Source organism: Pipistrellus hanaki (assembly GCF_964339955.1).
Source record: "Pipistrellus hanaki genome assembly, chromosome: 10".
Classification (NCBI taxonomy): Eukaryota; Metazoa; Chordata; class Mammalia; order Chiroptera; family Vespertilionidae; genus Pipistrellus; species Pipistrellus hanaki.
The window spans coordinates 28,001,327-28,016,370 of NC_140512.1; the positions used below are offsets into that span (position 1 = coordinate 28,001,327).

The 15,044-nt window shown below is 36.3% G+C and overlaps 1 protein-coding gene across 8 annotated transcripts in view; it reads left to right on the forward strand.

Moving 5' to 3' along the window:
- The window catches only part of AKAP9 (A-kinase anchoring protein 9), a 118,649-nt gene that overhangs the window by 36,431 nt on the left and 67,174 nt on the right, over positions 1-15,044 (forward strand). For all 8 annotated transcript variants that reach the window (XM_084897340.1, XM_084897341.1, XM_084897343.1 and 5 more), the window contains 3 exons: positions 5,274-5,487; positions 6,041-6,239; positions 14,052-14,148. In XM_084897340.1, the coding sequence (XP_084753466.1) occupies positions 5,274-5,487; positions 6,041-6,239; positions 14,052-14,148 (510 nt within the window). The remainder of the gene's footprint in view (positions 1-5,273; positions 5,488-6,040; positions 6,240-14,051; positions 14,149-15,044) is intronic.

Below are 15,044 nucleotides of genomic sequence, written 5' to 3' on the forward strand. Positions count from 1 at the left end.
AATGGTTTCACATTTTCTTTGAAAAGGCAAGAGTTTAAATAACCATGTTCAGAATATAAACTTTACAAAAATTATTTTTTTACTATTTTGTTACAATCTCAAAGATCAGTTTCAGAATTTTAATTCATACTGGTGTTCTCAAGGTTCCACAACTGAAAATTCACTCTTAAATTTAAAGTACTCTATATAGTTGTTCAGTAGTTATGAAACTATATTTCCCTGAAAAAAATCTCTATTTAAACCCTAGAGTTTTCTCTGAGTATCATTATATCTGAAAGGGGATAAAGTATTAATTCTAAATAGAGTTAAAGAATGCATGTATAAGAAATAATAGATCACTCCCAATAATTAATATTTGCTAGATAAAATATTATAAATAACAGGAAAATTCCACTGGGTGTCTTATGTAATGATATTAACTCAATCTTTGTGTTTCTTCATTTATGTAACAAGTATTTACTGAATCTTTTGCCAGGTATAGGTGTATAATGGCAAACAAGAGAAAGATGATTCCAGATCTCGGAGAGCACATAAATTCTGGTGATGGAGGCAGGCAATATACAAGGAAACAAGTAGAGTAGTTAGAAATAGTGGTAAGTTCTAGGAAGAAAATAAAACAGTTAAGGTGATAGAGAATGAAGGGTAGTGATGTGGCTGCATTAAATAGAGTGGTCAGGAAAGGTTTCTTGGAGGAAGTGACATTTGAACTGAGATCTGAATGAAAGGGAGGAGCCTACAACAAGGAAATCAGAGCAATTGTGAAGATATAGATGGATTTGAGTTGCAGAATGAAAGTGTGTTAGTTGATTTTGAGAGAGGAAGAGTGGAAGAAGAGTTTGAAGAAGTAAGAGGCCAGATCTTGGGGAGCCTTATAGCCTTTGTAAGATGTTGAGATTTTATTTTATACTAGAGGCCCGATGCACAAAATTCGTGCATAGGCAGGGTCCCTAGGCCTGGCCAGCAATCAGGGCCAATCTGCGAGGTGACTGGCAGGGCAATTGCCTACCCCCTGCCCCGCCCCTGCTGGCACCCACCTTGGCTGGCCTGGGGCCTGCAGGCTGGGGGCAGTTTCTGCAGGGAGTGTCTGCCCCCTGGTGGTCAGTGCTTGTCATAGCGGCTGGTCTTTCCACCGTTTGGTCGATTTGCATATTAGGGTTTTATTATATAGGATACAATAGGAAACCACTGGAAAGTTTTCTCTTTATTAGTCTAATATGTTCAGATATATAATATATTATATGTGAAGATAGATTCCATTTTAATAACTTAAATAATTACAAAATTCAAACTCCATAATTATTAATGATTGCTAAATATCTGAAATTATTTTCAAAACATTAAAATGATTTTAATTTAATTTTTTAAAAATATATTTTTATTGATTTCAGAGGAAAAGGGAGATAGAAATATCAATGATGAGAGAGAAACATTGATTGGCTACCTCCTGCATGACCCCCACTGGGGTCTGATTCCACAACCCAGGCATGTGCCCTTGACCAGAATTGAACCTGGGACCTTTGAGTCCACAGACCGACACTCTATACACTGAGCCAAACCAGCTAGGATTAATTAATCCTAAAATACCAGAAATCATTTACAAAGCATTATTAGAAGAGGACCTAAATTTGAAGATAATAAAATGGTCACGTTTTTTCAATAGGAATTTTATTTACTCTACTAAAGATGACATTAGCTTACAGAAAGTGAAGAAAGGCAAGCCTGTAAATTGTCCCTGCCCACTCATCACTACCAAGACAAACGCCCTGATTGGTAGGGAGGAGAGGGAATATGTGTGTATAGAAGGAAGCTCACAGAAGAAACTGAGCAGTAATTTACACAACAGTGACACCTAAGAGGAATCGAAATATGCTTAAAAATAATGCTAAGGGCACACAAATTACTACTCTTGGGACTAAATACACTTAGTAAATAGATCAGATATCTCTCACTGAAACCAAAATAAATGTGGGTGTTAAGATTTTTTTTATAATTAAAGGTAACAAATAATTTTGAAGTATAATCCCATATGAATATAATTAGGAAGTTTGAGCAGGAGGAAAATAATATCACAGAAGTCTCATCAATGTCAGGATTCAAGGAAGAGGGAGGAGTGGCAGAAATGCTACTGATATGATTGATTATTGATGCTTGGGGACAACATGGATTGAAATGTATATGTGTAAAATTGAAGGTAATAATTAGAATTGAAAAAAGTATTGGCATTTAAAAACTATAAGAGGAACAACTAGAATATCAGCTCTTTGAAAGCAAGAACCCTTGCTGTATTTCTAGGGACTAGAATGATGTCCGACATAAGATAGGCAGTTAAGATTTTTTAAATGAGTGAATAAAAGAAAGAATAAACAAAACAAAGCCAATTTATCAAGAACCAACAGTGAAACAGCATAAGCCTTCATGTTAGATTATGTTTTCAAATTGATATAGATTATTGATAATGTTATTTTATGCTTTTTTGCAAATATCCTTTTGATATTTGGGGTGGGAAATTAGGGAATTAGATCCTTTCCCTTTAGAATACAATAACTCCAGATTGGTTAAAGTATTTTACAAATACTACAAAACAAGTTGAAAGACTGGGATTACATATTTGCCACATATAGTAAAAAAAGGGGGGAGGTTAATATCAAGAAGGTGTAAAGAATATTAATGCAAGAAGAGGATTAAAATTATAAAATTGAACAAAGGATATGTACAGACATTTGTCTCAGAATAGGAAACCAAAATGGTTAATAAACAGGATACTTTTAACTTTATAAATTGATATAACAAAAAACAAACAAACAGCATTTTCTAGCACTAGCTGGTTTGGCTCAGTGGACTGAAGGGTACTGGATTGTGGGCTTGATCTCCAGTGGGGGGCATGCAGGGTGCAGCCGATCAATGATTCTCATCATTGATGTTTCTGTCTCTCTCTCTCCCTCTCCCTTTCTCTCTGAAATCAATAAATACATATATTTTAAATGTGTAAAACAAACAAACAAACAAAGATGGATTCATTAAAAAAAAAAAAACATGAAAAACCCCAGCATTTTCTACCCATCAGATTGCAAAATAAGTCTCAGTAAAAAGTGTAGTGAAGCAATGGGAGTGATTAGGACTCATACACTGGTAATGCCAATATACATTGGTATAATTATATATAAAACTAGAGACCCGGTGCACGAAATTTGTGCACGGGGTTGGGGTGGGGGTGTCCTTCAGCCCAGCCTGTACCCTCTCCAATCTGGGATCCCTCTCACAATCCAGAACTGCTGGCTCCTAACTGCTTGCCTGCCTTCCTTCCTGATTGCCCCTAACAGCTTCTGCCTGCCAGCCTGATCACCCCCTAACCATTCCCATACCAATCTGATTGATGTCTAGCTGCTCCCCTGCCAGTCTGTTTCCCCCCAACTTCCCTCCTCTGCCGGCCTGGTCACCTCTAACTGCCCTCCTGTGTAGAGTTGATCGCCTCCAACTGCCCTCCCCTGATGACCATCTTGTGGTGGCCATCTTGTGTCCACATAGGGGCAGGATCTTTGACCACACGGGGTCAGCCATCTTGTGTGTTGGAGTGATGGTCAATCTGCATATTACTCTTTTATTAGATAGGCTAGAGGCCTGGTGCATGGGTGGGGGCCAGCTGAATTGCCCTGAAGAATGTCCTGGATGAGGTTGGGATTCCCTTTGGGCGAGGGTCCTTTGGTGGTTTGCAGGCCAGCCATGCCCCCTGGCGACCCAAGCGGAGGCCCTGGTATCTGGAATTAATTTACTTTCTGCTCTAGGCTACAATTGAAACGTTGTAGCCTAGAGCAGAGCCAAACCTGCTCCTCCATGACAGGCAGCCATTTCTGTTGGTATATATCTTCTATAATTGAAACTTTGTAGCCTGGAGTGGAGGCCTGGGCCAGCCAGGGTGTGTGGAAAAGCTTTGCTTCTTCCATTGCCAGGGGCTGCTCTTTCCAGCTCTGTGGCTGCCACCATTTCTGTTTGGATTTGTTTACCTTCTATAATTGAAACTTTGTAGCCTTGAGTGGAGGCCTGGGCCGGCAAGGGCAGGTGGAAAGCTTGGCTTCCTCTGTTGCCTGGGAAACCCAAGCCTCCCTCCTGCTCTCTGTAGCTGTAGCCATCTTGGTTGGGTTTAGTTGCATACTCGCTCTGAGTGTCCAGTGGGCGTGGCTGGTGGGTGTAGCGGAGGTATGGTCAATTTGCATATTACTCTTTTATTAGGTAGGATGTTTTGGTAAAATCTAATACAGTTAATGTACATTAGCTACAACCCAAATACTATATTTCTAGGTGGCTCTCAGTGTGGTTCCTGACCAGCAACTTCAGTATCACTTGGAAACTGGTTAAAATTCAAATTCTTGAGCCCCACACCCAATATCCAGAAACATAAATTCTGGAGGAAGGTCCTAGCTATCTGTTTTAATAAGCACTCCAGATGAATCTGATGCATACTAAAGTTTGAGAAAGCACTGGCACATTTTACAAGGGATGTGTATAAGAATTTATTGCAACATTTTTTGAAATATAAAAAAGTAGAAATCCAGTTTATCTCCAGAAAAGAAATGGGAAGATTGTGGTGTATTCATATATACTACACTACAGTTAAAAGAAGTTAACCTGTATTTACATGGATAATTCTCAGAAGGATATTGCATGAGAAGAGTGTTTTGTAACAAATACCATTTTGCACTATTTATGTGAATTCCGTAGAACACTAAATATAGTACATTGTCTACAGATATGTTGAGAAGTGACAATATACGTAGTGGACTAGACTCGTAACTAATGTGATAATGATTGTCTCTGGGGAAGGAGGAATGGGAATATGGTAGATTAAATTTTATTTATATTTTTGTTTTAAACCAAAAATCTGTGTAGGGAGGAGAAATCTGTTTTAAAAAGACAAAATATTAGTATTTGTTAATATGGGGTGTGAATACATAGATGTTTATTACATTTTTCTTTGTATTTCTTTACATTTAAAATATTTTTAAATATAAATAAAAGATGATGCCATACTAACTATACCAAATATCAGAATTTATCATAAATTTGAGCTAATGGAAGCATTATGGCACTTTCCTTGAAAAAGATAAGTAGATCAATGCAGCAGAATGAAAATTTAGACTTCACTTTTCTTACATGAATTTTTTTAATGTAATTTTATGTATTTTCCATTTTGTGGTCAGTATATGCAAGAAAACAGAAGTTAAATTACTTGATTTGTTATTTTTAAATTTTCTAACGTATATACACTCACTTTTAAGAATGAATTAAGGCTACAAATGGAAGCTCAACGTATATGCCTCTCTCTGGTTTATTCGACTCATGTGGATCAGGTTCGTGCATACATGGAAAATGAAAAAGATAAAGCTCTTAGCAATCTTAAAGAGGAACTTATTTTTGCTCAAGAGGAAAAAATCAAGGAACTTCAGAAAATTCACCAGTTAGAGATACAGAATATAAAAACACAGGAAACAGGTAAATGGTTTTTGACAAAATTGTAAGTACTAAGAAGTAAATAAATGATTTTGTTCTTGTCTTAGAGCCCATAGAGGAAGGTAATTGTATATCTCAGTCTTGGATTCATTTGTTTATCAAATGCTTATGAAATCTAAAATTACTGAAATATGTTCCCAAAGGAAGTCACATCCAGTGGGAAAGCAATATAAACTGTTAGAAAACAGTAGGACAATTTCTATAATAGACTGAATAGAAAGAATGGTAGGAGAGAGGAAAGTCTAGTACTTCCTTGGAGGACGAGTAGGGTCAGGCAGTGGGCAGGAGTAGGGAGGTTGGAATTTTAGGGCAGGCTCCTGAGATTTAAACCTACAAGTGTGACAGACCGCATCCAAATTGGAGAATTGAGAGTGCAAGGTGTGTGAAAAAATAGTGAGGGATAAAGTCCAGATTATTAGCAGGAGCTTGATCAGGAATAGCTTTACATATGAATATTCTCTGCACACACAGAAAAGTAATTGTGGTATTTCACTAAGAAGTATGTATTAAATGTCTTTTCTTATGTTTATCTTAGATGCCAGTCATAAAAGCAAGTTATCTACCCTGCAACATATTGAAAAAATTAAACAACTTGAAAGACAAGTCCAAGAATTAGAAAAACTCACATCCTCTTTGCAGCAACAGTTGAAAGAAACTGAAGAAAACCATGAGGCAGAGATCCATTGTTTGCAGAAAAGGCTTCAAGCTATTAGTGAGTCCACAGTTCAGCCAAGGTATCCATCTACTTATAATTTCAATTGATAGTATTTGTAGCTTAGTAACATTCATAGGATGGTTGTTTTAAGGGGGGAAAAGTAACTTAAGCAAAGTTATTTGAAAGAAATGGGATATAGTAGTATCAAGAAATAAGAACAGGAGGTAGTTATCTTAAAATGTGTAAAGTAATGTTAATGTAAACCAGACATTTTATTATAGGAATTTTACTTAAACCTATATTTTATAAGGGTGCTAGTTGTTATTAATCTGCTGGATTAAATGAGGCAGTGTGCATGTACTTGTTGTTTATTGTATGCCTAGTCTTTATTACTTTGAGGAATACACAAATACTCTAAGATACGATCATTCCAGTCATGGCTGGACTTTGCCCACTTGATTGTCTAATGCTCAGATTCACCATTTCCAAAATAAAACTCTGGATCCTCTCCTCAAAATATACTTCTTCCACAGCATCTCCATCCATGGTGACTCCTCTTCTCTCAGAGCTCACTTTCACTTATCAGTAAATGCTGTTACCTATACCTCCAAAATACATCCAAACTGGACCACTTCTCACCACTCCTCTGGTCGCTGCCATCGTCATGTCTCACCTGGATTGTGGCAGCAACCTATCTCCCAGCTTCTACTTGAACTCTTCCCCAGAGTCTGAACTCAACACAGTTCCAGAACTTTGCTTTTAAAATTTAAGACAGATGAAGTTATTCCAGAGCTCTTGTGTTCTTACACTGCTAATATGGGGCCTACATGATGAGTCCCTATTACCTGTCTGACTTTATCTCCAACTGACTTGCCTGTCATTTACTGTTCTCAAGCTAGTGTACTTGAGATTGTCAGGTCGTGGATATGCTCCTGCTTTAGGGACTTCTCATTTCTGTTCCTTCCATTAGTGGGCATTTGATCCTGTTAAAATGTCCATGGAGACATTTGGTCCACACCAAAAGGTCTGATATTTAAATCCCACTCTTCTGCGAGACTCAAACACCAATGCCTCTACCTAACCTCTGTGCCATCCCCAGCTAGACTACTGAGGTGAGAAGGATCGTTATTGGCGATACAGTCACCACAAAGTTATTCAACCAATAAAACATGAGAGTGTTTTTATGTATTCTGTAAACCAAAAATATAAGTAAACATTATGGGCCATTTGAACCCAGGGACATTTTCTAACCATGGATGGTTTTTAACAGGATCAAATATCAAGGTCCATTTGGCATGGACCAAATATATTCATAGTAGTTTCTGATAGGACCAAATTTCAAGGACCTTTTCATGGGAACCAAACATTTCAGTGGACATTTTGAACAGGACCAAATGTCCTGCAAGGGTTCCTTTTACCTAAGTGATCTTTCTCCAGATGCTTGCATGCCCAACACACTCACCTCCGTGCGGTCTTTGTTCAAATGTCATGTTTCAATGAGACCAATTCAGAGCACCCTGTTTAGGTTTAAATCATCCCTTAGAACCTGTGTCCTATTTTTCTGCTTCATTTTTCCATATTACTTAATATTATTTATTATATATATAAAATTAAAAACGAGAGAGTGTGTGTGTGTATTTTGAGGGTAGTTTGTTTTGCTTATTGACTGTCTCCTGTGAAGTGTTAGAAAGGTGGAGGTTTTTGTCTATTTACATCACTGATATATCCCAAACCTTATAACAATTCCCTATGCACAGTAGGTGTTCAGTAAATACTTGTTAAATGAATGAACTTTATTTGGGAAGTATACTGTAGTGTATAACTAGCTCTGTAAAGTCCTCAAATATTTCATCTAACTGCTTGGCTCTGCTGTCCTTGGACTGATATCTTTATAGACACTAATCTTAAGACAGGTTTGTTTGGGGGGTTTTTTGAGAAAAAAGAGTGAATGTCCACAGTTCCTTGGAAGCAGTATGTTTCTCCTTTGATTCAGGGCCTATATGTAGGCTTTGGAATTGTTTACCCAGCATTGGCACAGCCTTTTAAAGCTTTCATTTTATTTGAGATCAGGTGTCCCCATACTTAATCATGCTTCAGAAATTTAATTTAAATTTTGAATTTTATATTATTGAAACAATATTATTTTTAATACTTAAATTACAGACTCAATAGCTTTGAGATGGAACCTGGACACTTGTATTTGTAACCAAGTAATTCTGATACAGGCAGTCCATGGATTGCCACTTGGAAACCACTGATGGGAAAGGAAATAGGTAGATAGCAAAAACACTCTAACAACCAGCTATTGGGTCGGCAACTAAGTAATTGCGGATTTTTTAAAGAAAATCAAAGACAATTTTTTCATGGAACTAAATAACTTTATTCTGTAATGTATTGCCCATTTTGATCAATGACCTTTTGCCATCTTTCAGGCAGCATCATAATCCCACGTTCAAAAAACTTCTGGTTTTTATTAGCAAAAAACTGAATCAGGTACGATTTGACATCATCATCATTATTGAAATTTTTACCATTCAAGGAGTTTTGTAAAGATCGAAACAAAAAGTAATCAGATGGTGCAAGGTCAGGACTATATGGTGGATGTGGCAAAACATCCCAACCAAGCTCCATTAATTTTTGCCGAGTGACCAAAGATGTGTGTGGCCTTGCATTGTCATGATGGAATACAACACCTTTTCGATTTGTCAATTCGGGCCGCTTTTCTTCAACTGCATTGTTTAATTTCATTAGTTGTTCAATGTAGACATCAGAATTGATCGTTTGGTTGGGTGGTAAGAGTTCAAAGTAGACAATTCCTTTGTAATCCCACCAAACTGATAACAAAACCTTCTTTTGATGAATATGAGCTTTTGATGTTGTTTGAGTTGGTTCACCTGGCCTGCTCCACGATCTTTTCCGCTTGATATTATTGTAAACAACCCATTTTTCATCGCCAGTTATCAGTCGTTTTAAAAATGGATCATTTTCATTACGTTTCTTTAGCAAATCGCAGCTGCTAATGCGTTGCGTTAACTGTGATTCTTTCAGTTCGTGAGGAACCCATGTATCGAGTTTTTGAACATAGCCAAGTTGTTTTAAGTGATTTTCAATGCATGTATGTGATACATGAAGCTTCTCTGCAATCTCACGTGTTGTACTGTGACAGTCCCAATTGATTATTGCTTTGATTAGGGCGTCATCAACTTCAACTGGACGACCAGAGCGTTTTTCATCTTTGAGTGAAAAATCACCAGAACGAAATTTGGCAAACCAATTTTGACACTGCCGTTCTTTTAAGGCTTCGTCACCATAAACAGCACATAACTTTTTATGAGCTTGCGATGCATTTTTCCCTTTGCGGAAATAAAAAAGCAAAATATGACGAAAATGTTCCTTTTGATTTTCCATTTTTCAACGAACGCCAAACGAAAACTACAAAACAGATCAAAAAACTTTTTTTACTGATTAACAGCTGAATAGCCAACTATCAAATAACAAAATGTGTTTTACATTTGTACCACGTCTGCAAACCTAAAAATTCAACTGAAGCCATATATGTGTGAAACCCGCAATTACTTAGCTGCCGACCCAATATAATATTTCAAATAGCCTTCTTTTAATTAGTGATGCTTTTTCTCCGAAGCATGAAAAAAGGGGAACTTTCTGAAATATAGGCTTACTTTGCTGTTCCTGCATTTGAACTTTTGCCAGCTTGCCACCCTCTCTCAGAGTGTCTATATTCAGTGGAAATGTATTGAGAATACCTTTCAACTAAAATCATTACTTTCCTCCCTCACCCCATTGCCAAAGAGACATTTATTGACCACCATGCTCACTCTTGCTAACAGTAATGAGTCAAAGTCATTTTTTGTAACTGAATAATACATTTGGACACAACCATAACACGTTTTGAATAAAGAATGTAGTGTTCTCCTAAGGTAGACGTGAACTAGTTTAAGAGAAATAATTGAGTCATTCATTTACCACAATGGTTGTGTCATACTAGAAGCCTCTAAAGGATATAGTATGAGGTTAGCCGAAACCGGTTTGGCTCAGTGGTAGAGCGTCAGTCTGCGGACTGAAAGGTCCCAGGTTCGATTCCGGTCAAGGGCATGTACCTTGGTTGCGGGTATATCCCCGGTAGGGGGTGTGCAAGGGGCAACTGGTCGATGTTTCTCTCTCATTGACGTTTCTAGCTCTCTATCTCTCTCCCTTCCTCTCTGTAAAAAATCAATAAAATATATTAAAAAATAAAAATAAAAAAAAATAAAGGATATAGTATGAGGTTAGAAGGACCATGGGCATAAGAATCAGACAGACCTGCATTTGACCACCTCTGATTTGACCTTTTATTGCCTCTGTTATTTGGTGCAGATAATTTAAGCATCTCAATAATAATAATAATAACCACTCTTAAGATTGTGAGGGAAGAGCCTTAGCTATATAGCATGGAAGAAGCTTTAGATGTATATAAAGCTGCCTTTTCCCTCATAGGACTTCTATCCAATCACTGAAACAGTTATTTACAAAATAATTTTTTAAAAGTAGTGATTGGGGAGTGAAGCATGGTGATACAGCCAAAGAGCTAGAATTTAAACCCATCTCTGTGGTGTTTTTCACTGTCCATCCTGTACCTTTTTCTAAAGTGGAGTGGCCCTAGGAGAAAAGGAAATCAGGGAATGGTTATGAGACATTGGGAGGAGTAATGTTGGGAGCAAAGCAGAGGATAAAATCAAAAGTTGATTTTGTTGTTTGGGCTTAAAGAATATGGAGAATAATGGTGCATAAGTATAAATAAATAAATCAGGCTGGTGGGGAATGGGACCTTAACTGTAAGAGGGGAGCAGTGAATTCAGTGTTAGCCAGATTTTTTTAAAATTTGGGATAAGTAATTTCAAACACTATAAAACTACAGAATGAAGTCAATGTAACTTAGTAGCACTTTTTTGGAGTTTGTATCTTAATGGCTCAATAAATAATTAGGAGGGTTTTCTAGGCTATGACAATAATAATAAAGACTGAAGCCAAGGGTCAGAATAGTGCATATAAGAAGCAATTAGGAAACAGAGACAAAATGTTGAGGAACATAGGAGAACCAGGAAAGGGCAGGAAAAAAAGTCAAGGAAAATGAGTTTTTCCATTTGTTTCACATTGACATAGACTATGAATATAGAACATGAATAAGTGTTTCATAGCAGAAGATACTCAATTGGCCGATAGCATTTGAAAGGACATGTCATCTCAAAAATAAAGACACATGTGTTCTAACAAAGTTTTAAGACTATTAGAACTTCATGTTGCTGAAGTTTTGAGAAAATACTTAAATGATACTGTTTCGGGAACAAAATTAATATAACATTTTGTACTCTGGCATTATATTAAAAATTTAAATATTAAGCCTGACAATTACGATTTTATTATATAAAAACATCCATAGATTATATTTATGAAGATCTGTATTATTTGTAGTAGTGAACATTTGGAAACAATCAAACGTCTACCAATAGGGATTAGTTATGTAAGTTATGAAATGGGACAATGACAACTTGTATCCCGCCTTTTGGGGATGGCGAACTGAAAGAAGACAATGGGAAAAAGAAAGAAGGAGGTGGGCAAGAGAAGGGTGGAATGGAGAGGGCGGCATGGGTGCATACAAAAATGGGAGTGAGAAATCATATTAGCTAAAAATGTTAATTTTTACCCACAGTTCCTAAATATTAATCTTACCTTATTTTTATGACCTAAGTTAAGCATTTTAGGAACTTTTTTTTACAAAATACCAAAATACAACACAGATTAAAGATAAAAACATTTCATGATCCAATTAAAAAATGGGCAATGGACCTAAACAGAATATTTTCAAAAGAAGACAGAAGGAAGGCCAAAAGGCACATGAAAACATGCTCAAAGTCACTAATTGTCCGAGAGGTGCAAATCAAAACAACAATGCGGTACCATCTCACACCTGTCAGAATGGCCAACATCAACAAATCAACAAACGACAAGTGTTGGCGAGGTTGTGGAGAAAAAGGAACCCTCGTGCACTGCTGGTGGGAATGCAGACTGGTGCAACCACTGTGGAGAACAGTGTGGAGTTTCCTCAAAAAACTGAAAATGGAACTCCCATTTGACCCAGTAATCCCACTTCTAGGAATATATCCCAAGAAACTAGAAACACCAATCAGAAAGGATATTTGCACCCCTATGTTCATAGCAGCACAATCTACAATAGCCAGAATTTGGAAACAGCCTAGGTGCCCGTCAGCAGATGATTGGATCCAAAAACTATGGTACATCTACACAATGGAATACTATGCTGCCATAAAGAAGAAGGAATTCTCATCATTTGCAGCAACCTGGATGGAATTGGAGAGCATCATGCTGAGTGAAATAAGCCAATCAATGAAAGAGAAACACCACATGACCTCACACATCGGTGGATGATAAAGATCATTATAAACTGATGAACCAAGAGACAGATATAGAGAAAGTAAAGCAACAGGCAGACTGTCAAATTACAGTGGGGAGGGTAGGGATATCAGGGGGAGATAATAGATCAACCGAAGGACTTGTATAAATGCATATAAGTACAACCAATGGACATAAAACTATGGGGAGGGAGGGGATGTGTGGGAGGGAGGGAGGGGGGCAATAAAAAAAATCAATAACATATGTAATAAATAAATAAATAAATAAATAAAAATAAATAAAAATTAAAATTAAAAAAAAAAAAAAGATAAAAACATTTCAGAAGTGACTCTGTAAATTAAGAATCTTCCCTTCACTGTCACTGCTCCCAGTTCACTAGAGGTAATCATTGTTACTTTTCATGTGCATTCTTCCAGACTTTTTTTTTGGTGTGGATGTGTGTGCATATAAATAATTTTTAATAGAAATGAGATCTTATAAACTTTTTTACTCAATAATGTTATAGATAACATTTTTAAAATATCTGTACCTGTAAATAGCTTTGTGTCATACATTTGTAGTAGACTTTAGAAAATGACATGTTCCTGATCAATGTTTCTCAATTGTTAAGTGTCAACCCATGTACCAAAAGGTACAAAAGACGGAAGCCAAGGATCAGAATGGTGCATATAAGAAGCAATTAGGAAACAGTGCTTCTTACATGCACCATTCTGATCCTTGGCTTTACCTGTTCAATTCCTAGTCAGGGTACATGCCTGGGTTGCAAGCTCCATCTCCAGTAGGAGGTGTGCAGGAGGCAGCCAATCAATGTTTCTCTCCCCTCATCTCCCTAAAAATCAGTAAAAACGTATTTAGAAAATAAAATAAAATGACATGAAATTCATTGGTGATATTAAAATACTCTTTCAAAATATATTTTAAAAAATAAAATAATAAAATAAAAAAATAAAAATAAATAAAGTTAGTGAGAATAGCATTTTAATAAAGTACACCAGAGTTATTGATTATTGTAGCAGAGGAAAAACAAAAATAAAGCATTATAAAGGAAAAAAAAAAAGCAATACATTCTCCAAATGGATTCTTAATACTGAAATTGAACTCAATGCTAATTTAATAATCACTTCAAAAAGGTTTTAGAAGCTCTAATTGTTTTACATAATGGAACATTATAGAGTATTAGGACTTCTTTATAATGTTACATCTAAATTATTTATCTGTGAATTCAGACATACAAAAAAATCATATTTAATAAAATCATAACTATAAAAAAATACTCTTTCAGTTATTTTACTTTTAAATGGAAAATAAATAATTAATATGGTTTAAAATATAATATCTGTAACTCTTGACCTATCATTTTTGTTTCCTCTGCTCCAGTACACACATTCATGCATGCTTTAAATTTGGATTATAAGTAAAATTCACAACTCTAATTATTTCACTCTCTTTTATTTATGTTTAGCTTCTCCATTGATTCAGTCGTAATTACTGAATCTGATGTACGGAAAACCATGCAAACTGGAAATTGTCTAAATCAGAACATGGATGGTACAACAGAGGTATATATCTTTAAACTGGAATGTGTAGTTATCTTTTTTCTTACTGTCATTTCTGTCTGTGGTTTAATAATTATCCAATAAATAGTTGCTGAGAAGTAAGAATCATAAATGTGAGGATAATACCTATATAAAATACCCAGAAGAATAGAGGTTTTTCACCCCTGAATATTACCTAGTTTAAAAATTGTTTTATTTTGTATTATATGGGCTGCGTAACAAATTAGTTCCAGTGCCTTGGCCAACAGCTTTTCTTATTGCCATGGGAAGTTGGACCAGACCATCTCTAGAGTAGATTTTAGGAATCTCCTGAACCCAAGATGGTAGGCTGGGTCAGTGGATGAGACTTCCTTCAGCACTGGCCATGTTATATATAAAAGCCCTCATCTTTTCCATATATGTCATGTAGGTAAACCACCTTCTGCCTCTCCTCAGTGTTCTGTCTGTTCTCCATTTATGGCGACTTTTTTTGAGAATCATAATTGTAAAACCCTGGTGTTAGTAGATTTTTAGTTCTTAAGTCCCACAAAAAAATAAAGATCCTTGATCTCTCATTCTGGATGCAAAGGAGAGATGTTGGCTACCTTTTATATTCTTTCACATTCATTCCATTTGCAATATCTCTTTGTATGACATTCAGATATTTAGTAAAGAAATACTTTCATGCCCTGCCTGGTTTTGCTCAGTGGATAGAGCGTAGGCCTGAGGACTGAAGGGTCCCAGGTTTGATTACGGTCAAGGGCATGTACCTTGGTTGCAGGCACATCCTCAGTAGGAGAGTGATGCTTCTCTCTTATTGATGTTTCTAACTCTCTATACCTCTCCCTTTCTCACTGTAAAAAAATCAATAAAATATATATTTTTTAAAAAGACTTTCATGCTGAGAACACATTTACATT